Consider the following 23,691-nt stretch of genomic DNA (forward strand, 5'->3'; position numbering starts at 1 on the left):
ATAAATTGATTGAGAAATCAAATAGATATTGACAGAAAAAATGTGAATGCTTAAAATGCAATAATAGCAGTTGCGGGTATTGAGATAATTAATTCGTTTCGTTAAAACTGTATAAATGTTTTATGTTTGTAGAATTTATCCTTTAAATGCAATATATGAACAACGGTTTGCTTATCTCGGCTAATCCTCGGCGTAGATAAAGCATTTATCAGTTATCTTATCACTATTATATCAAGCAAAATCGGGACAACATCATTCAAGATCCGTGTTTCATTATTATGACGCTGTCAACAAGGATCGTTTTAAACGAATCAATCGCACAATTTTATTATCAGTAGTGTTAATATTGAACGAGTGTAATTGCTACTGTTAAGTAGCGTATACATATCGTTATCAAACGAACGCACACATATTATGATGAAAGAGTATAGTCAATTTGTGTCGTTTGCCAAACGAGAATTTAATTCATCGCATGTGTTTGTCGAAAATTTACACCCTTGGAAGTGTGGCAGAGTAACCTCAGAGTTAAAGGCCGAGTCCATCCCAACAAAAACGTTTTCTTTTTTAAGAAAAAAAAACAGCGAAAAACAAAACAAGTATAATGCTTCAAATGTCATCAAAATCAGATCTGAAATAACAATATTACAAATTCAGTTTGCCTAATTTCACAAATGAGTTACCATGGTTACAAAATAAATTAAGGTACGATAATAATGGAACCGTTGACGGCACGCATTCATTACATCTCATGTATTTATATAACATATATATTTTAAACCCGTTTTAATAGTTTGATTCCTCTGTGAATATTTGGATTCATCATTATTTTAACCTCCAGTGAAACATTCAAAAGCTGGTGATGTGCTGTTTTGTGAAAATATCGAAAGTATAAAATTTCATAGCTTTTTTATTTTACATCCGATTTTGATTAAATGTTCAGTGTGATGTACTTGCTTTATTATTATTTGGGGGATATGATTTTTAAAAGAGACGCTCCCCCATAATATTTAATCTTATTGTTTGTTTTACTTATTACAGAAAATATGGGTTTGGGGGTTCATTCTTTTCTGCATGTGTGGTTTTGGTGAATTTTTTTAAAGACTTATACTTACATTTATTAACGTGCCATTTGAGATTCAATCCTTTTTCTAATAAAATTATAGATACAGTTTATCAAAACTATAAACTATTTTACAAATCTTGTTTTTATCAGCTCTCTATGAGCAGGTTTGTAATTTTATCATTTGATATGTAAAAAAAAATAGAATAATACAATCGGATTTTGCTGTTGTTGCTGTTTTAACTCTCTCTCTCCCCCTCCCCCTCTATCTTTATCCTTCTTCCTCTTTCTTCTTCTCTCTTTATGTCTCTCTCCCTTTCACCTCCTCTCTCCATTCCTCTAACATCACAGAATTGGGCTGATAAATATCTAACATGGGATCCAAGAGAGTATTATGACGTAGAACATCTCCGAATGCCATCAGACGAAGTGTGGATACCCGACATAACACTAGCAAATAGGTAAACACTTCAATTTACTTAGTATAGTAGGCCTATTTTTAATAATTACCAAGGTTAAAATCCGTATTTAGCTTTTGTAAAATTATAATGCGATATGAAAGTGTATGTCCATAATTATATACCTGTTCATAATTCAGAGTATTATCCATTGTTTACCAAACTTTAAGCCGGCTTAAATTCGACATTTGATTATCAACATTTTTCCAATCTTATATTACACTGTAGCTAATATTGTGTTAATGATTATTTCCGAACATGATACGATTACTATTATAAGAAGCTGGATTATACAATAGTTTTATTACATATAACACTATTATACATTGCAGTACTGAAGTTCTATCAATTTGCCGATCATCTTAATAAATTTTATCACTTCTTTATTCTCTATGCCCACTCCGTCTACTTTTGTCTCGCCTTAACTATGGTAACAAAGTTCGGTAGAGACCTTGTGATCACTGGTCTGTTGGTACGTTAGTCTGTTACAAAAATGTCAAGGTTTTTGTTCAACATGCTCATATTTCTTTATTTCTGCATCACTTATGTTCACACTTGGTACATATGAAAACCAAATATGAGTCCATGAGAATGATGGGGTCAAAGGGCATCTAGGGGTCAAAAGATCAAATGATATGATGTCATGTCCATCATTTTTTCAAGGTTTCGTTGAACTTGCTCTCATTCCTTTATTCAATCAATCTGGATCAAACTTGGTACAAACGTTCCTTGGTTGATACCACATGTGTGTTGTTGGGGATGACAGGGTCAAATGTCGTCAAAGGGTCAAAAGGTCAAGTTTTTGTCCAACTTGCATTCGTGGGTGCGCCGTTGTCTAGTGGTTCTGACTCTCGCCTTTCAAACAGAGGATCGCGGGTTCGAATCCTAGCCATGGCGTGTTTTATTTCACCAAGAAATTTATCCACACTTGGCTGCACTCAACCCAGGAGAGGTAAATGTGTACCGGCAGGAAGTAATTCCTCAAAAAGCTGTGCTCCAGAATCGGTAGACTAGCTTAGCCGGGGTAATATAGGAGCGCCTTAAGCAGCAAGGTGGATACGTGCGCTATACAAATCCTATATATCATTTCTTTATTTCTGCATCAATTATTTTCATACTTAGTATATATGATCCTTGGCTAAAACCACATGTGAGTCCGTGAGAGTGATGAGGTCAAAGGTCATCTAGGGGTCAAAATTTCAAATGATATAAGGTCATGTCCATCATTTTTTTTAAGGTTTTGTTCAACTTGCTCTCATTCATTTATTCAATCAATTTGGATCAGACTTGGTTCAAATGCTCCTTGGTTGATTCCACATGTATGTTGTTCAGGATGGTGGGTTCAAAGGTCATCAAGGGGTCAAAAGGTCAAGTTTTTGTCCAACCTGCGTTCATTTCTTTATTTTTGCATCAATTATGTTCACACCTGGTACATATGATCCTTGGATAATGCCACATGTGTGTACATTAAGAAGATAAGTTCAAAGGTCATCTAGGGGTCAAAAGATTATTGCATACTTATTGATTGCTGTTTTAAATGAAATCAGTCAATAAGCAGTTGATTATCTAGGGGTCAAAAGGTCAAATGATATGAGGTCGTGTCCATACTTTTTATAGTTTGTGTTCAACTTTCTCTCATTGCTTCTTTCTGCATCAATCGTGTAAACACTTGGTACAAATAATCACTGGGTAGTACTTTGCGGGAGTTCATGAGGGAGATACGTTCAAATGTCATCTAGGGGTCAAAAGATCATATTGCATATTTTGTTGATTGCTGTTTCAACTGAAATTAGTTAATAAGCAGTTGATCTAACCATAATAGACAAAGTGGTGTTAGACCAAGTGGATATTAGACCAAATGGATATAGCCTGAGAGAGAATAAATGGACAATAGACCAAATGATTAGTAGAGGAGCCCGTTACGGAAGAAGTGGGATCATTCCATGAGGGATAATACCATGGAGTTATAGCTCCATGATGATACCAACACCATGAACACAAGAAACAAACGATATCTGTATAGACCCAAACACGCGTAACCTTCATCACTTATTCCTTCGACTTCTTGAGGTCGTCCTCGACTTTTAAATCTCACGAAACAGAACGCACTATTTTCGTAGTGCCTTTTACCAAACAAATTAAAAACAATTCAACTCTTTTAAATGTATTTCTTCTCAATTGTGATTTTTTTCTTCATGATATTGTAAACTCATTCATTTATTCTTCCATTCACTTCTATATACATCTTACTTCTTGACCACGACCCCTCGACGCCATTGACCACCAACTCGACTTCATTGACCAGCGCGGAGAGGGCACGTTTGATGGAGTCGACAGTGGTGAGGATCCAGCACGACGGGGAGGTCGAGTGGAGTGCTCTCATCATCGTGAAGACATTCTGTAAGATCGACTTCACCTTCTTCCCGTTCGATGAGCAGGAGTGCCTGATGACCTTTCGACCTTGGACACATCTTCACAACCACGTCCTCATGCGTTCACATGCCCCAGAGGTATAGATCGTTCCAACCCCACCCACACCCCCCCCCCCCCCGAAAATGCCGGGTCATATTTGACCGACAAAAATCATTATGTTGATAAAGCACCCCATCATGCCCATCCTCTCTTCCAAATTACTCATGCATGACTGATTTTTTTCGAATTAATTTAGATTATTATTTTGTTTGTATATATCCTGATGATAATGTTTTCCATTCATATGGCAATATCTTTAAATTTGGGACTAAATTTATTCATTTACTTTTTCTTTTAAAACGGGGCCTCAAAGGCAGTATAACAGTATTTTCATGATTTATTTCGATTCGAAATAGATAGCCACATTATTTTGAACCAGGTTAAGTATAAACGAAATATTCTGAACTTAATCAATTTACAACCTCAAAATATTAAAAAGAAAACTGAAGAGAAAAATTGAAAATGAAGTATTTGAATCAACTTCAAAATCTACACAAAATTATCCGAGGTAATTGGAATTACATCTTTAAAATAATATGCAGAAAACTGATGAGGATAACGGAGAATGGAAGGTTGCAAAGATCCAGACTGAAGCGACAATGGAGTACCTCGACCACGGGAATTTCAGCAAGATCGATGTCACCATCCACCTCGCCCGTCGACCCTTGTTCTATATTATGAACATGATCAATCCCTGTGTCATCATCTACGCCCTGACACTGCTCAGCTTCTGCCTGCCCGGCGAGTCGGGGGAGAAGGTAGGGAGAAGTCCGATGTTCCAAGATTATGATGCAACTGTGATTTCGAAAGGAAAGAAAACACATCCCTGTTATAACTCTATACACAGCTAGATATATACATATATATTAATGTTTTAACAGATGCGTCAGCTTCCTTTGCTCAAAGACAAGATTATTTTCTTTGATCGATTTGATTGATTCAATAAGTAGAGTTTATTTTGCAATTCATAGTAGTAATTTGCTGTATGCAATTCTCCCTCTTACACAGTAACTAAAAAGTTAGGATATTTCGCATTTTGATGAAGTGAAGATACTATATCATGTAGACCTAAAATGAATATCAGTAACTTTTTTCTTGATTTTTATTATTGTTATTCCTTGCTCTATAAACATTCTGAACAATCTGATAGTGTGTCTATCTGTCTTGTCTTGTATAAAGTATTTCCAATCTAAATATTAATCAGTCTGACTATCTATCTATCTATCTATCTTTATATCTATCTAGCTATCTATCTATCCATCCATCCATCCATCCATCCATCCATCCATCCATCCATCCATCCATCCATCCATCCATCCATCCATCCATCCATCCATCCATCTATCTATCTATCTATCTATCTATCTATCTATCTATCTATCTATCTATCTATCTATCTATCTATCTATCTATCTATCTATCTATCTATCTATCTATCTATCTATCTATCTATCTATCAATCTATCCATCTATCTATCTATCTATCTATCTATCTATGTATATATCTATCTATATATCTATATATCCATCCATCCATCTGCCTATCTATATTTAGTTCATCTATCATTATTATTCTCTCCTTAGATTGCCTTGAATGTGACCATCCTTCTATCTCTGACTGTCTTCATGCTCCTCACTTCCGAGATGATGCCCCCGTCGGCGGACACCATCCCGGTTATTGGTAGGTTATACTCGGTTATACTATATAGGCTGGCCTATAGAATGGGCGGGGCTTAGGACGCTGGACCCCCCCCCCCCCCCATCTCCGCTAGAAAAAACAATAAGTAAAAATAAGGTCAAAAAGGGAAAAGGGTGAAGCATACCATCATATTCTTCATTTCATCTAAAAAAATATATCACAAATTTAGATTTTTATTAAAAAAAGTTTAAAACATTACATTTGCCTCATATTATTGGCAGGATAGCCCACCCTCCCATCTTCCAAAATGAAACTGTTATTCTGATGGGCTATTGTTAATGTTATACGGGAGTTTTTCTTATTAATTTATTGAATAAAAACTGTACATCAAGTTCCATAGAAAGAATAACCATAACAAATTAAAAATTATCAAATATACACGTTTTATCGTAAAATCATTATGCAACATGACTTGAGCATTGAAATAAATGAAACAATAAAATTTGAAGTTCAATTAAAAAAGACTGAATTTATGTTTATTGTTTAAGCGGAGGTACATACCACTAATGACATAGTAAGTAGTGCTATATAAGGTGTTATGATAGTAACACTTCGTTTTCTACCATATATAAGGCAAACGTGGATATTTTTTTTCCCTCGAAACGAATATTGAACACAGTAATCAATGTCATTTATTCTAGCGCAATCTACATGGATATTATTGTGCAATTTATTATCCACCAATGCGTTGGGGTACTCGACCCCTCCCCCTCCCCATCGAAAAAGTACGATCACCAACTTAAGAGAGAGAGAGGGAGAGAGAGAAAAGAGATGCATTTAATCATGGTGTTAATTAACCACGACAATCGTTTTACACAGCTTGAAATATTTATTCCTCAATCGAATTTCGTCTATTTTCCTTCTAATTTACTCTTTCACAACGACTTCTAATTCAAAATTGTTTTGCAAAAACTAGTTGATATCACTCTAAAAACGCTGAGTAAAATTCTACCCAATATTGGGTAGAAAGGGAACATGCATGTTTGCTGTGTATTTTTTAAACCCCATATTGGGCTATTTCAACGCAACATTGCGTAAATTTTTTTAGCCAACCAACATGCATGTTCCCTGTTTACCCAATATTGGATAAACCTTTTTTAGAGTGATCGCATAAAGTCTTTACATATTCATAGAAATCGATCTGGTGTGGGAACGTATTGCGCTCACTCTCTCCCACACCTCTCTTTTTAATCCACCCCCCCCCCCTCTCTTTCACGACATTATACCCATGTCCAGTTATCCGGACCAGTTATTATGGTCAAGTTTGCCAGAATTGCATGCGACTATACATTCATCCCTTTTGTATGATTCATATATTTCACAATGAACAACAATACACTAACCATAATTACTCCCATTTTCGAATTCAATAAAAACCATGATGATCATTTTGAGGTTATGATTAATACCACCCTCGTTTATAGCTTTGAAATTGCTTTCAAACAAGTATAGGCCTGGTTTGTCTTTGCTTTTGCAAGGGACTAACTAACTGTACGCGACGCAACCAAAACTTACTCCCCGAGGTTTCCGTTTTGACATGTATGGGTCCCGAAAGTCATCCCCCTCTTACTACGAAAGTTTTCCTCCATGTTTTGCTTTTGATTATGAACTCCAACTAAAGATAAAGACCTAAGCTATATAAATGGGTAGTTTTTGTAGATGACATGAAGTATAACATTTATGTTAGAGATCTCGGTATATAGCTAGGATCACTACTAGAGGAATATCATATTAAAGAAACATGGACATTTTCAGGCACTGTTTAACAGAAGGAAGTGATTATTTTCAACATAAGGTTTGCAAAGAAATGTGCATGGGTATGAGAATGACGCGATCAAGCGATTCAGATCAGTGGGTGATAATATAATGTCTAACAACGGGAGCAGAGTGATAGTTTGGTAAGAAAATCTGAATAAACTTACTCTAACATTATTATCAACATGAATAGAGATGACACTTAACACTGTATATACAAAGAAATAAGATAAGATTTTAAATGAACCTGTGTAAGATATTCTGTAATTGATATGTTTTAGATTTTTATTCGGAATGTTGGCAGTAGGTAGGCGTAAAAATTAAGAAATTTGTGAAATGGAAGAATTAGAAAAAAAAAATGGCCGCAGATAATTCATTGTGTATTCCTCTTAAATAAATATCTAAATGACCGAGTGCATTGTCAACAAATATTTGTATTTGTCATTGACGTATTTTTTATTGTTACAGCAATTTATATTTCATAATTTATGTCAATATCATATTATCATACATATTATCATAATATCAAGCCTTTATGATTGTGTTCAAATAAAACTGCAACTCAAATTCATGTTTATTTCCAGAAAGTATGATACCAAATCATTACATACATGTATAATTACATTCATTAACAAATGAATGCACGTGAAAGGGGCGGGGGGGATTTTCCCAATTATTTGTTGTCTAACAGCCAGGGTCATTTCGTTTAGTGGAACCGTTACAAAAAGTTAATGAATATTCAAATTACTTAAGTAGAACTGGACACAGTTTTAGGTCTATAGAGCAATTTTGATACTGATAGTTGTAATAGTAGAAGTAATGATAATAATAATAATGATAATAATAATAATAATAATAATTATAATAAAAATGATAATAATATTAATATGTAAGAAGCGCATCTTTGCTACTCCGGCTTTAGCTCGAGCTACTACTTCATCAGCTGTGGTATTCAGGGAATTAAACCCATTAGGTACCATCTCACCTGGATTGAGAGCAGCACAATATGGAATAATTTCTTGCTTTAGGATATTATACAACGAATGGGATTTTGAACCCATGCACGACCCTCTATTTAAGAGGTCCGGAGTCACAACGCTCTTTATTATATTTAGCAATTGTAAATACTTTATTCCATTATTAAAAATGAAAATGAAATGAGAATCTATATTTTATTGTTCGAAATAAACATGAAATTAAATACTCCGAAAATTTGCTTTGCCCAAATGATCGTAAGCCCGGCAGCCGCTGAGCAGCGCCAGATCGACGAGGATCTATAACTTATTATGTTCATGAATAATGAAGTCAATGTACATGGGTGGATCAGGGGCGGGGCGACGGGAACTGCCCCGAATGTTTTTTTTTTGGTCGTGCACTCGGGGTCATTGGTTGAGTAGAATATGAACTTTCACGGTGTGTACAACCCCCCCAAATACATATGCAATTATTTACAGTAGAATTAGACAGAGGTTATCGCATTAATCTTGCAAACATGAACGGTTCAAAAGTGTGAATGACTATTAATCAAAGTTATTATGTAATGAGTTATAAGCGTGCGTGATATTTACACGTGTCTTACTATCCAGGTAAATATTAAGAGTGTACATAAGACGGGCAGGTGGTCAAAGTTTGAATTAATAAAATATCCGTAACCGCAGTAAAACGTTGAAAACCACAAATGAAATGACTAATGAAATTATTTAAATAATATTATTTAAGCTGATTAGATAAGTAATAATGTATAAGTAATCATGCATAATCAGAAGATGAAACAAACACGGTGTGGAAAAATGTTTTTAAAAAAATGAAAAAAAAATATATTATGAATATTCATAAAGCTTGAAATAAGTTCTGTATACGAACTTTAAATTTTTTAATTCAGTCTTTATTACAAATTGTAGTAAAATGAAGTACTTTGTACTTATTAGCGATATATAATACTCTGTAAATACAATGCTATCTGTACTCTTTATTGATCTAATTTTTCAATGTTCTATTTATCGGTGAATAAAAATGCACTTTCCGTCCTTTTATCGCCTTGACAAACCCTGAAATCAAATATACTGTATATATATATATATATATATAAACTCCTAAAAAAAGTTGGGAAATCTGATTTTGATCGATAATCCCTCCTAGGTTTTAGTAAATATCAATGTGTAATTAATATCAATGAATAGAACAGTTAATTCTCTTTAAAATGATACCCTACATGATATGATTGTGGTTCACATGGAGGTGCAGTGCCTTGAAATGTGGGGCAAGGTCAAAATTCAAAATTTGCAAAATGACACAATATTGAAAGTCACTGTTCTTTTTTTCGTGGTGATGAGTGAGTTTCTCAGCGGTTTCTTTTGACTTTGATCGATAATTCCCCATCGGTTTTTAGTTTATATCAATGTGTAATTAATATCAATGAAAAGATCATTTAATTTTCTTTAAAATAATACCCTACATGATATGATTATGGTTCACATGGAGGTGCAGTGCCTTGAAATGTGGGGCAAGGTCAAAATTCAAAAGGTGCAAAATTACACAATATTGAAAGTCACTGTTCTTTTTTCAGTGGTGATGAGTGAGTATCTCAGCGGTTTCTTTCTTTTGTTTTCATGCACCTTAACATCAACATTAACCTGGAATCACCTCTGCACAAGCAAAGACATAACAAACAAACAAACATGCATGGGTATTTCAAACCACGACTCAAACCATGTTATCTCACAGAACCATCACTACACTACACTACCATTGACACAGACAAAAGAATCATGTTCTGTATTGACCCTTCATGACTATTTCTGCTCGTTTTGCAGCTTTTCAATTCAGACCTCATCCAACACTTTTTAATCCTGCTCTTTCCGTGATGGCATGATCATAACAAGCATGGTATCATTTTAAAGAAAATTAAATGATCTTTTGAATGATATCAAATATGCATTCCGTAAAATTGGGAGTCGGGAGAAATTAATGGCCAGACTCATATTTCAAAACTTTTTAGCTCGTTTTCCAGCTTTTCAATTCAGACCTCATCCAACACTTTTTAATCCTGCCCTTTTCATGATGGCATGGTCATAACAAGCATGGTATCAATTTAAAGAGAATTAAATGATCTTTTGAATGATGTAAAATATGCATTGTGTAAAATTAATGGTCAAACACGGATTTCCAAACTTTTTTGAGGGGTTTATATACATATATATAAATCAATTTCAAATAGTAATATTTATTCATATTTGATTAGGGTAATAACAGGGGCCGCGCATAATTATTTTGAGAATTCTTGTAGAGAGCGTTGTTGGCTCAGTCGGTAACGCGTCTGCCCGTCGAACCAAAGATCGTGGGTTCGAGTCCACCCCGGGCGGATGACTGAAGCCAGTGCGTTGTGCCTAAATGTCTCTCCCATGTTTCATAGATGCAGGCCGATGTTACAATGGAAAACGCTCCGTTCCTCGGATAGGACGTTAAATGGAGGCCCCTTGTAGAGGAGAGTTACCACCTTTGCACGTTAAGAACCCACTGCACTATTCGTACAATACCCCTTTTATATTGCGCTTTTCCCCGGCGAAAGTGTCCAGTATGAAAGGTACACCGGAGAACTTCACCGGCGAACTTCGCCGGCGAACTTCTCCACCTCTATACCCCTTTCATACTGCCCTCTTCATTTTTCACCGGCGAACTTCGCCGGCGAACTTCTCCGCCTCGCATTCCTCACTTCCCCGGCGAAGAAAAAATGTACCCTTTCGCACTGACATTTCTTCCCCGGCGAAAGTCAACGGGCGATTGCAGAACAAACGAAAGAAAATTGTAAACATTACTTCTTGCCTATTACAAAAGGTATAACAAATTAATTACAACATATTTTGGAAGTATTACGAGAAAAACAAACATTATTACCTTGTTTTTATATTTTAGCGCATTTTATATATGTAAAAATTGCTTTTTAATAAATATTGTTAGTAAAAAAATATTTATGTTCGAGGGTATCTACTTGGCCATATAGCATTCAGCTGAGCTTGCAACTATCGCGCGCGGAATTTCGGTACAGGGGACTTCGGGAGAGAAAAAATTGAACTCTGACGTCATTAAAGAGGAGAAGTTCTCCGGTTTGCTTTCATACTGGCCTTTTCACCGGCGAACTTCGCCGGTGAAACAGTTTCGCCGGCGAAGTTCTCCACCTCTAGAGGTGGAGAAGTTCACCGGCGAACTTCACCGGTGAAGTTCTCCTGTGTACCTTTCATACTGGACACTTTCCCCTTCGCTGGCGAACTACGCCGGTGAAGTTCGCCGGTGAAAAGCGCAATATGAAAGGGGTATAGAGGTAGAGAACTTCGCCGGTGAAACTGTTTCCCCGGCGAAGTTCGCCGGTGAAACAGCCAGTATGAAAGCAAACCGGAGAACTTCTCCTCCTTAATGACGTCAGATGTCATTTTTTTCCTCCCCGAAATCCCCTGAACTGAGATTCCGCGCGCTAGCTAGCTATTATTTCCGCGGCTAAATGTAGAAGGCCACGCTTTCGATCATTCCATAGTTAAATACCCTCGAACATACAGTTTGTTTTTTCCACTAACGATATTTATTTTAAAAGCGTTAGTTTTACATGCTAAAATTGCGCTTAAAATATCAAAATACTTTGATTCTTCTTTGTTTTGCTTCTAATATTTCTAGAATATATTTTATTTTTTTAAAACCTTTTTGTAATCGGTAAGAAGCAATATTTACAATTTTCTTTTCGTTCGTTCTAATTCTGCATGGACTTGCCGAGTAAGCTGATCAGCAACTGCTGCTGAGAAGTGGTTACCAGCCGTCATCTCCAAAACTTCACTTATAAAATCGATTAGGTATCTGCAATTAATAAGGAAAGAGTACGATTAAAATTCAAATAAAAAAACGCGAACTTTCATTGACACCGGGTTTGCACTTACTTCCCCCCGAGCAAATCACCCGTTGACTTTCGCCGGGGAATAGATGTCAGTGCGAAAGGGTACATTTTTTTCTTCGCCGGGGAAGTGAGGAATGCGTGCCGGAGAAGTTCGCCGGGGAGAAATAAAGAGGCCAGTCTGAAACCCCGGTGTAGAGGTCCGCCTGCACTCCCCTAATCAGTTATATCGGGAGGAGTGTCGCTTTTCGCCTCCCAGGCACAGGTGACGCCAAACAAATAATGATAATAATAATGAGAGTAGGGGTGACCATATACAAAATCGCAATAAGAGTTTTACTTTTTCGTACACGTTTATTGAAACAAAAGAAGGGGTTGAAGTCCCCAAGCCCTCAGTTCTGCGTGTTACACACCGTGATACACACTATGTTCATTACAGCTAAGTATCACGCTTTATTCGAGCAAACTATAAATATCATTGAATCAATATCAAGTGAATAATAGTTTCTCTCTTTGTTATTTCATTATCATAGCTCAATTCTACGCAGCGACCATCATGCTTGTATCCATCTCAATTTTGTTCGCTGTCATCTCTCTCAATTTCTTCCATCGTCCCCCTGATGCAAACCGTGCCCCCCTCTGGCTCCGAAAGCTCTTCTTCATCCACCTCACCCCTATTCTCTACCCATGGAGAATGTCGTGTGGTAAGCTTTTTCTCTTCTTTTAACACCCAGTCCCCTAGTGTTCCCAGCAAATCATTAACTTGTAGTCATCTGAACATACAGCCTAAAGTCTCTGCAAATGACTTGTGTACAGAAATTCCCTCTGAAATGTGTGTGTGTGTGTATTTGAGTTTTGTCAGACGTGTATCAATCAGATATGATTATTTACGTCTGGGACCGACCTTTAACGTCACCATCCGAAAGACGTGACCAGCGCTCGAACCTCGAACCTCTGCATCAATTTGTAACTTCCCCACAGCTTGGATTACAGGTGCACGCCACAACGCCCAGTTTCATGTGTGCTAGTCTTGTGTGAAGACCCATTTGTTGATCAATCAGGGTCTGTCCCCAAAGACTGCCCCCTTCGTTCACATTTATTGTTATCATTTATTTTTATGTTGAGCAAAAATGATACCTGGTCCCAGTCGCCAGGGGCTTATAAAAGTTAAACATTTAATTAAACATTTAATTAGTTGTTGTTGAGATTTGCCCTGTTTTTCTCATTCGGGATTAACATGATTAATCAGTATTATTTGCTGTTCGCTCTGTGCAAATTCTTCTTCTTCCTCATCCTTCTTTTCCTTCTTATTCCCCTCCTTTTCATTCTTCTTCTTCCCCTTCGACGAACGATTCAATGTTGATCTGGTATTATGTTTAAAAATATTAATGGACCCTTACATACAATTTAAATAGACCAACACATTTAAACAGCTTCATTGCTCGGTAACACATGTCTGCATAGTTACCTATATATAGTTACCCCTTTTCTAATACAAGAAAACACAAGACGGAGCCTTGTGTTTAATAAAATAAAGATTATGATATGTGTATGAAAATGACAAAACTTTATATTTCTTTGATTGAACACGCATTTTTATCATGTAGTTCTAGTTTTGGATGTATTCAATGATCATTAAAAACAGTTGTAGTAAAAAGATAAAACTAAAATATATTATAATATCAAATCGATCAGGCTTATGCTGCTCTGAAAGCAATCAAGGAAACTCGGACAAATTATTCACTTTGATACGTACTAAGAATAAAATCAACAGCAAATACCAAATGAAACAAAAATCTCCTTGTGATTTTTGCAAAGGAAAACTTGTATTAGTGTATAATATTTCAAGGCATTATGCTCAGGATAAATTTACAAAGGTAAGTTAGAATTAAAAGATTAAAAAATGGAAAAAAATCATTCAAACCTCTAAATCTTTTAGCATTGCCTTTTGAAACAAGGTAACTTCCTGTTAATCTGAATTTCAGGCGTATTAATTTAGTCTCCAGAACTGATAACGGTCGTGAGATAAAAGACGACAACAATTTTACGAAACTCCACAGCAACACATGCAACTCCAGAGAAACTGTCAGGAGGGGAAATGTCTTCAGAATATATTTTAGATTACAGAATTAATACCTAATAAGAAACAAATATGACTATAATTTTTTTCTTCAGTAAGTGAACGATAAACTTATTTCCTGTTTGTTTGTTTGTTTTTGGTTTTGTTTTTATGTGAAAGGGAGTCTAGTATATAGTATTGTTTAAAGCCGTGATTTAACTGTTAGCATGTTTCTTACATTTTTTTTTAATCAGTTCGCACAAACTGCACTAATTAATTAATCTCTATAAAGATTTATTTATCCATTTATTTATTTCATTTATTTATTTATTCATCTATCTATTCATTCATCCATTCACTTCATTATAATATATTTCCAGGATAGATAATTAGTCATCTCACAGGCTGTTTTACATAATGTTCCTGCATAATGCACGAGGGTATACAACATTTCAGAGAGAGCAACTGATTTCTAAAAGTATACTATTTGTATCTGCACACTGTATGCAAAGGAAAAAAAAGACAACATAATAGTAAGGAAAACCATTAGGGCAAACTAAATTACTCATATGATTAAGACCGGAGTAGATGTATAACATAATTATTTACAAGTTAGTGTAGTAAAATCAACTTGAATAAAAGAAGGCAAATAGAATATGAAAGAGATTATAAAGGCCACGAACACGCAAATGCATAATAAATTATATCAATCATGAAAAGCCATATAAGAGCGTAAAAAGGTCCCAGTTTGATTGCTTAAATGTTTAAAGAACACCATCTTTGTTTTGGGCTACCACCATAGGTGTTTAAAGAACACCGGACAATGTTCAAACAACATCGGTTTGTTTCTGCTTCGGTCATAATATACATTGTTATCATGCTGTAATTTTTGGCAGTGCATTATTTGTTTTATTTCTTAGTTTTCGTAACATTTCAATGGGCGGTCTATCGCCTCCATGTAATCGAATCGAATGATAAATGCTTTGTTTGTAATGAATAGATTTCATAAACATAATGGTCTTACTATGATTACCCCTTACTGCATGCTACCCCGCCCCACCATCTCCCATTCCACTATTTTATTTTTACAATATTATGTATGTTTTTTTTTTCACTCTTGTATAAGTTGTCCTGCCTAAGCATTGTCTATGATTACATGTATGTATTACTTTTTTTGTTGATTTATGTTTTCTTTTATATAGGTATTTGTTTTTAGTATTGTATGTTTGTATTTTCAAATGTATGTGTACTGGACCCCTTAGAAGAACAGCCTGTGGCTGAAGAGGGCCGTCCAGCCCACGAGTGGAAAATAAATATATACATTAAATAAAATTATATAATTTTATGAACACTCGACAACTCGAGACAGCCTGGGGACCCAAGCCGTTGCATCTGACCGAACTTTAGTCCATTTTTTCTTATATTTTTCGCGCCTTTTGTAGTTGATTAAAAGCTGATATAAGGAAGTACTTGAGTTTGAAAATATATTTCCACTGTTCTCACGAAGGGGTAATGTCGACATATAGAAAGAGAAACTCGCGGCGACAAAACTAAACTAAACTATTGAGAATAAATTGCTTCGAGGACAAAAGACACGAAGGCCTTGTCTATCATATAGCACACAACATGTAATTAACACTATACTCTTCAAAATAAAGATCCCAGGCCCCTGATTAATGCAGTGCTTTAAGAAATAGAATTTCAAGGAAGAGAAAAAATTGTTTTAATGGTGGACATAAAAACTTTGAAGCTCATCCTTGGCTCTTTTTAATTATGAATCGAAAGAGAAAATTAGCACCACCCTCGTTATTAGTTTCGAATGGGAGCGATGTGCTCGCCTGCTATCTAAGTATTATTTTGCCACCTTTTGCACGTGTCTGTCTTTTCCCTTTTTTCTACAGTGATTGATATATTCTCTTTCTGTTTTAATGAAGTTTATTTAATTTGCATCTTTTTATGTGTAAGCTTCCTTGTAGCTTTTTTTTCATTAGCTTAATACTTGCTTATACGTGTTAGATTGAAACAACGTTGATCACCAGCTGCTTAGTCATGTTAGTCATACTTTAAAATGACAAATAATGTTTTATCATGACTCCATTTAATGTGATATATCTTTACAACATATTTGATATCTTATGCGTGACTCTGACTCTATAATAAATCAATTTCCAGCACACCACTCCCGCCCCCTCTCCCCCTCTCTTTCTCTCGTCATCGGACTAGTGTTACCTGTCATAATTTATTTGAATTATTTTGAACACACGACATATTTTTCAGTTTGGTCTATCCAAGTCAAAAGATGAATTTTCTCACTCCCTAACCGGTCCAGGGTACATGATATTATCTAATTAATGTTCAAGAACTTTACCATGTTTACAATTGCCGGTAAGATAATGGTGTAAAAAAGTTGTTGTTAGTTATGACCATAGGTGGAAATAATGATAATCAATAATAAATATACCTGCTTATATAGCGCTTAATACTTATTTTATCAGAAGTCTCTAAGCGCTCTACAGTAATGCAGTATAATTACCCTGGCTTTAGCAGAGCTGCTGTTACACGCGCTGCGTTTCAAGGAATAAATTCCTACCACGTACCCATTCACCTCACCTGGGTTGAGTGCAGCACAATGTGGATAAATTTCTTGCTAAAGGAAATACGCCATGGCTAGGAATCTTCCCTCAGATCATGGACCTAGGTCCATGCTCAGATTGAAAGACGAGAGTCATTACCACTAGACCACGACGTACCCCCAAAATACACTTATGAGAGTTTTGGTCCCCGTTTCATACTTGTTATAATAAGAAATTTGAGTCAGAGTCACAGATATTAAGATTACATCATGGTAAAACATCACATTGTAACAATTAGGTTTCATTGAGTTATTCTGTAGGCATAAACACATTTTCCAACGGAGTGGCGTAATGATTATGAGCCAAATGTGACGTATGAGCAAAGTTTCTAATATTATGTCAAGAGTGAGAGAACTTTTTTTTTTCTTTTAGAAATAAGCTTGTGATATATTTTGACATAATGTCTTGAAAGATAATATATGTCTATCTCCTTTCATTTTATTTCTGTTTCTTCGTCTTTTTCTTAGTCATGTTCAAGCCCCGTCCCCCTATCTACGCCAGCATTATAAGACACTCTTAGAAAAAAGGTGCCAATGAGAACCCTTTCTTCCCGTATTTGGAATCATCGAGAAAAGGGTCCCCCCCCAAAAAAAAAAAAGGTTCTTTACGTGCTCTAGAACCTAAATTTTTTTATAAAAGAACCTAAAAATGTTCCATTGTGGCTCTTTACGGTAATTTAGAACCTTTTAGGGCACCTATAAATGTTCAAATTTTGGGACACGTATAGAACACTCTAAATACCATTATTTCTAAGAGTGTGTGCAAATGAATGACAAATAACATGAAATGGACACATTTCATGGCTATTATCAAAGATTTAAACCTGATTTATTCCTTTACAATGTTTACAGCCAAGAATGGTGAAGGGGCTGACCTTCGTCGTATTATGGACTGCAACGGGGATATGGTAGGCCCGATAAAAGTGGCAACCTACCAATCGCACCAGACCCCTTCTAGCCCGAAACTCCTTCCTGCCGCTACTCGGCGTCTCGCTAAGCACCACGAGAGCTGCGGCATCACTGATACCAACTTTGTAAGTGTTATATTATATTTATTTTGGTGTTGTTTTGTTTTAGTGTTGTCTTTGGTGTCGCTGCTGTTCATCTGACTGTTGAAAGAGAGTTTTTACCCTTAACTATGCTGGAATTTTGTTTAGAAAATAGAAGAAAGAATGGCTGATAATGATTTGTTTATTTCGTAATCATTTATGAATCCCTATTTACAGACATTAGATTTCATATTATTGTGTATTATATACTTTTGTCGATGAATTAAAATAATACTTTATGTTTTGTACACAATTTTTATTCTCAGTTATCTTATTGCAATGAATGTATAGAAATAATTTGTATTTTTTCTGTTATTTTATAAGATACGATTAAATACGAAACTTGAATCAATTATCTAATTATGTTTCTTATTTGTTCGGGATGTGGATTAAGTCATGAGTCCAGGGAAGGGTATTCGATGTCTTGGTAACAATTTATGAAATCATGATTATTGTTTGCTTTTAAGAACAATTCATTCATATTAAACTTGTACTTGATATCCTTGAAAACGTTTGATTGCTTGTTTTATCAAAGCATGTTTTAATTCCGATTGAGTGGGATCACCCGTACAAATATATAATTGACCACTTTAAAAAAAAGAAGGCCAAATCAACATTTTTATTTCTAGTTTCAAGCCACAATTTTGAGATGTATTTGATTGGCAGATAAACGTAAAATTTTGAGCCACGAGGTCCGGGGTTCGAATCATTTGCAATGTATTTTTTTTTTTGGTCACAAATGCCATTTACCACACGAGGGTGAAGAGTGGCAAATGTTGATAATAGCCCAGTCAAAGGACGCTAGTGCTGCAGTCACTAGCGTACCTACGGGGGGGGGGGGGGGCAGAGGGGCAGTCTGCCCCCCCTGACGAGCCACCACCCATGCAAAGCCACCACCCATGCATGTATCCCTGCCCCCCTGACGAGCTTGAAAGACCTTTTTGCCCCCCCCCCTGACGAAAATCCTGGAAAATCCTAGGTACGCCAGTGGCTGCAGTGGGATTTGAACCCCGGACTTTGCGGCTCAAAGTCTGGACACTTATAATATCCACCGATCAACACAACTTCTAATAAATTACATTATTTGTTACAACATCTTCAATCACAATGAGCATTCAATAAAAAATGACATTATCATAATAGCTCAGCTTTACACTGTAATAACATAATAGTTGACCAATTTTTTCTTTTCTTAAATGACTGATTGAATCCGATGACCGGAGTAATACGAAAATCGGTAAGCGCTTAGACACGTAGGCTTACATTATCGGTCTTGGGCGCTTTGTAAATATCTGGATTGTTATCTCCATTTGTATTATTCTGACTTTAAAATATATATACAAATTGATATTTTTTATTATTATTTTTCGTCCAGATCCCTTAGCATTTCGCGGAATGCTTCTCGAACGTTTTACCTGACAGCCATGGCCTACACAGAATTTCTTTCGGGGGAGGGGGGACAAGACGCATAAACAATTTTGAAGAAAAAAAATGAAAAGCGAGGAAGCGAAGCGACTGACATTGTTAAGGAGACACTTTTGCATTTCCTTAGGTTAAATCAAAGGATTTTGTGCATCCCTTTAGTGACTTTTCTGAGAATATTCATTATTATTTTTTTTTAAATAAATATTGGAGGGCAACTACCCCCTGCCCCTAGGGGCCATGCTGATAACCTAATGAGAAATACCTTTTCAATACCACTTGATTTAAAACACGACCAGTTGCCGGATTCTTGGACAACGTCTTTCCCGATGCAGCCATCGGGAAGCGTCGAGTCTCGACCGCTGCAGATCCGCCCCAGCTACGGTCTCGGCCAGCCTTGCAGCCAAAATTATACTTTGTTTGAAGATTTATTGGTGCTACTTTGATAATCTAAATAATTTTTTGTTAGAACAAAACAAGTGCATGAAATGGTACTTGTAGATATATTGGTAACTTAATCATATTAATTTATTCCCGACTTAATAAAAATTCATACAGTATCAATAATTGTGAATAGGGCCTACATATAATTATTACTGGTAACAAACGGAAACAAATCAAGTTGATGCTTTTGCCAGTCAAATGTTTATAAAAAACCTCAAATTCGACGATTCTTCATCTTCTTCAGGAGTATGTGGGTCTCTTATTCGGCAAATCGCCCCCTTGCCTAAAGTCGCTTCGCTTATTTTCCATTTGACCTCATTCCACATGGTCTCGTTCCAGTTCGTCTACAACAGCCATTCTCAATTACTTTTTTGGAAGCGCCACATTTCTTGTTGAGAATCTGTAATGCTCCACTATCCATTACGCAAACCAGCAATGTATCAGCGGATGGGGGGCCCAGAGGCCCCTGGTGGCGTGGGGGTCGAGGGGGCAGAGCCCCAAGAAGTTTTGGAATATGAGGCCTTTTAAATTGCCCAGAGGGGCTCTAATTAATATCAAAAGAAGAAATACAAATGCCAACAAACTACACAATATTAAAAGAAAAATGACCAGTGACTTTTTCACAACATACCAATGATACCACTAGTTCAGACTGTTCTGCACCAGATCTATTGGCTGAAGCAAGTGGCGTAATGAGTAAAAAAAAATGAGGGGCTAGATATGGCAGCTGAAGCAAAAATATTGAACTTTTCAATACAAAAATCTATATTTTGACATAATATTAAGATAATACAATATTTCCCTTTTCTTTCCTTTTCTCCTCTTTTCTCCTTTTGTTTTCTTGGCCGTGAAACACTTGGGGGCCCCCAATCCCCGCCCCCATCTGTACGCCAGTGGCTAAAGTTACGTTCCCCGATTTTGCAAGGGCTGAAAATTAGGCGTTGCACTGCACTAGCGCCCAAACTGCCCCTCTACAACTCACGTGCAGTATCATTTATTCAGTTCGTGTTAAGCAAGAGTGCATGCAGGCAATCACGGCAGGCAATACATCTGAGCATGTATGTATTTCACTTTACACCTTCGGATTTTAATCGGCTCCGGAAACAAATTTTCTGCTTGTTATGCCCCAAATTCATATTTTTTAATGATCAGGATGCTCTATGGATATCACATTATTTGATGTTTAACTCTTAAACAAAAAGGATACTCTGGAAATGCAACATTTCTCGCCGTTGAAATAGAAATCCTACAAACGGGGTTTTCAAATCACTTGTGTGGCACATAAACTTTGTACCGCATAGAATAAATAAAAAGAACAACATCGATCCTCTATAATAGAGGTTATCGAGTGCTAAATTGGACAAAATTTGAGGAAATCAATTAAGTGTCAAGTAAAGAGTTTTTGTTTTCTCTTTGTATTAAAATGATCACCAAATCCTTATTTCCAGGTTACTGGTAGATACATTTTTATCTCCCGTATTTTTCTTTATTTTTACTTTTTTATACCGGCTTCCAAGCGCCACTCCGCAAGGCTCGGCGCGCCACAAGTGGCGCGCGCGCCACCATTTGAGAATCCCTGGTCTACAACTTTGTCTACTAACAATTAGGTCTACTTGTCATTTTGCCCATTTACCATTTCGTCTAATTTACAGTTAGGCCGTACCCATTTCGTTAAATATCCACTCCGTTTAACACCTCTCAATCTACATGATCTATGGTTAGATGAGCTGTTCATGAATTAAAATTTTAGTTTGCAACTTGCATAGCGTAAAGTCAACGAAGTGAAAATTATACCATCTTGGCATTAGACTAAATTCGAAATAGAGTGAGTGGGTATTAGACCAAACGAAGTGTAGACTAAATGGCAATGAGACCGAATTGATGGTAGGCCAAATGTTTGTTCTTAACCCCTTCAACAGCCGTTTTATTACATCATTGTTTTTATCATGATCGTTGATTGATACTGATGCATAATATCTCCATCGTTATAAAGGAATGCAATTAGGAATTATGAAGTTTGAAATTCCAAACTTATAAGACTATAAATCAATCATATTGATTATAATTTATAGGGATCGCACATTTCATTAAAGGTCTTATCGGACGTTGTATCTAAAAGTTACCGTAGTAACATTGCTTCTTAAGTGACCCAAATCATGTTCTAGTAGGATCCATGCCCAAATCAAGGGAGGTTGTCAAATCTGACAACTTTTCGGACGACAGACATGACAAACAAAATGTTGACGAAATTTCACAACGGCAATAAATAACAGTTTGTTTAGATCGGTATCAAATCGAAGAAATTTCGAGTGATCGAAATAAAACGATATATTTTTTAATTATTATTATTGTGTCTTCTACATGTTCTATTCACGACCAGAACGGATGCTCGGCCTACGCCAACGGACGTCCTCTGGACAACGTAAACGGAGTCGCCACCAACCATGCCAACAACCCCGTCACCACTATCACTTGCACAAGTTGCAATGGCGCCATCAAGCGGCAGCTTGGGAACATCTCCGAAGACCTTCACTCAATGATTGAAGATAGACAGATGGAGGAAGAAAGGGAGAGTATCATCACAGAATGGAAGAAGATGGCGCATGTTTTCGATCGCTTGGGACTTGTACTCTTCATCGTGGCTACTATCATTCTCGCTATTATCCTCGGGAATAGGCTGGGTGAAGAACCGACTGATGTGTAGAACAAAAGTTTTTTAGGAGCCACTGGCTAGATTTTGAGAAGAAGGCGCAACAAAGCTGTTGGCAAACCGCGTACAAATACTTGGATATGTGGGGTATTCCATTTAGGGCGACATTGGTGTTAGCCTTGCTCTGGTGTTAGGGCAACACGATATACTCTAATAAAACTAACACTTTACATTCTACACCAAACACAGAAGCTAAGTGGGAGATAACGAAAAATAAAAAAGGGGAAAATGGTCAAAACCGATCTATATAAGATAGACTTCTTCGACGTTATACACTAAGCCATTAATAAATTAATGGATTTACAAATGTATAGATGTTTTGCCTGCAATAATAAAGATGCATCTGCATTGTTTGTGAATAAAAATCGGTAAAGTGAAATGCACGTATGATCAAAACAGAAACTTTTTGTCGGAGAAGAAATTCTCGCCGTGTTGAAATTTTCTTGTTCAACATTATGCGATCAGTCTTTCTTCTTAAAATCAGAATTTTGGTGTAATTTAAGTTTTGGATCCCCATATGGCGGCCAGCGAATTGGTTAAGAAGCTATTGTACCTACTGGACATTAAAAAAAAATTGTATTGGTTTGAAATAATCATGTCAAGATAAACATGGTGTCTTGTCGACACTGGATCCATTCAACATGTTCAAGGGAGAGAGTGCTGAGAAGACGACGACGCCGAAGAATAAGAAGAAGAAGAAGGAGAATAAGAAGAACAAGGAGAAGAACAAGAAGAAAAGAAAATAGAAGGACAAAGAGGAGGGGTAGGACTAGATAAAGAACAATAAAGATAATTTATCAAAGAACAAGACGAGGTTCCCCCAGAATAATAATGGGAAAAATAAAACATTAATAAGTAAAAAAAAAAATTATAATAAGAAGATAAATAAGAGGAAATAAAGAATAAACCCGAAAATGCACCTTAAATGGAATTAAGAATACCGTCTGTGGTACGGGGAATAGTACAAGTTACAAACATTTCTCGGTAAACGAGAGTAAACTTTTCTGGGAACCACACTGGTATACAGTATCTACCTGGCGTACTCAGAAGGAAAC

At 36.2% G+C, this 23,691-nt stretch overlaps 1 protein-coding gene across 1 annotated transcript; it reads left to right on the forward strand.

Annotated features, from left to right (window-relative positions):
* The first annotated feature begins 1,411 nt into the window (after positions 1-1,411).
* LOC129269436 (neuronal acetylcholine receptor subunit alpha-7-like) lies at positions 1,412-23,472 on the forward strand. Its single transcript, XM_054906941.2, has 7 exons — positions 1,412-1,521; positions 3,824-4,028; positions 4,533-4,748; positions 5,575-5,671; positions 12,854-13,024; positions 17,864-18,045; positions 22,307-23,472. The coding sequence occupies exons 1-7, from the start codon at positions 1,475-1,477 to the stop codon at positions 22,628-22,630; spliced, it is 1,242 nt and encodes a 413-aa protein (XP_054762916.2). The 5' UTR covers positions 1,412-1,474; the 3' UTR covers positions 22,631-23,472.
* The last annotated feature ends 219 nt before the right edge of the window (positions 23,473-23,691 follow it).

This window comes from Lytechinus pictus, chromosome 2 (assembly GCF_037042905.1).
Source record: "Lytechinus pictus isolate F3 Inbred chromosome 2, Lp3.0, whole genome shotgun sequence".
NCBI lineage: Eukaryota > Metazoa > Echinodermata > Echinoidea > Temnopleuroida > Toxopneustidae > Lytechinus > Lytechinus pictus.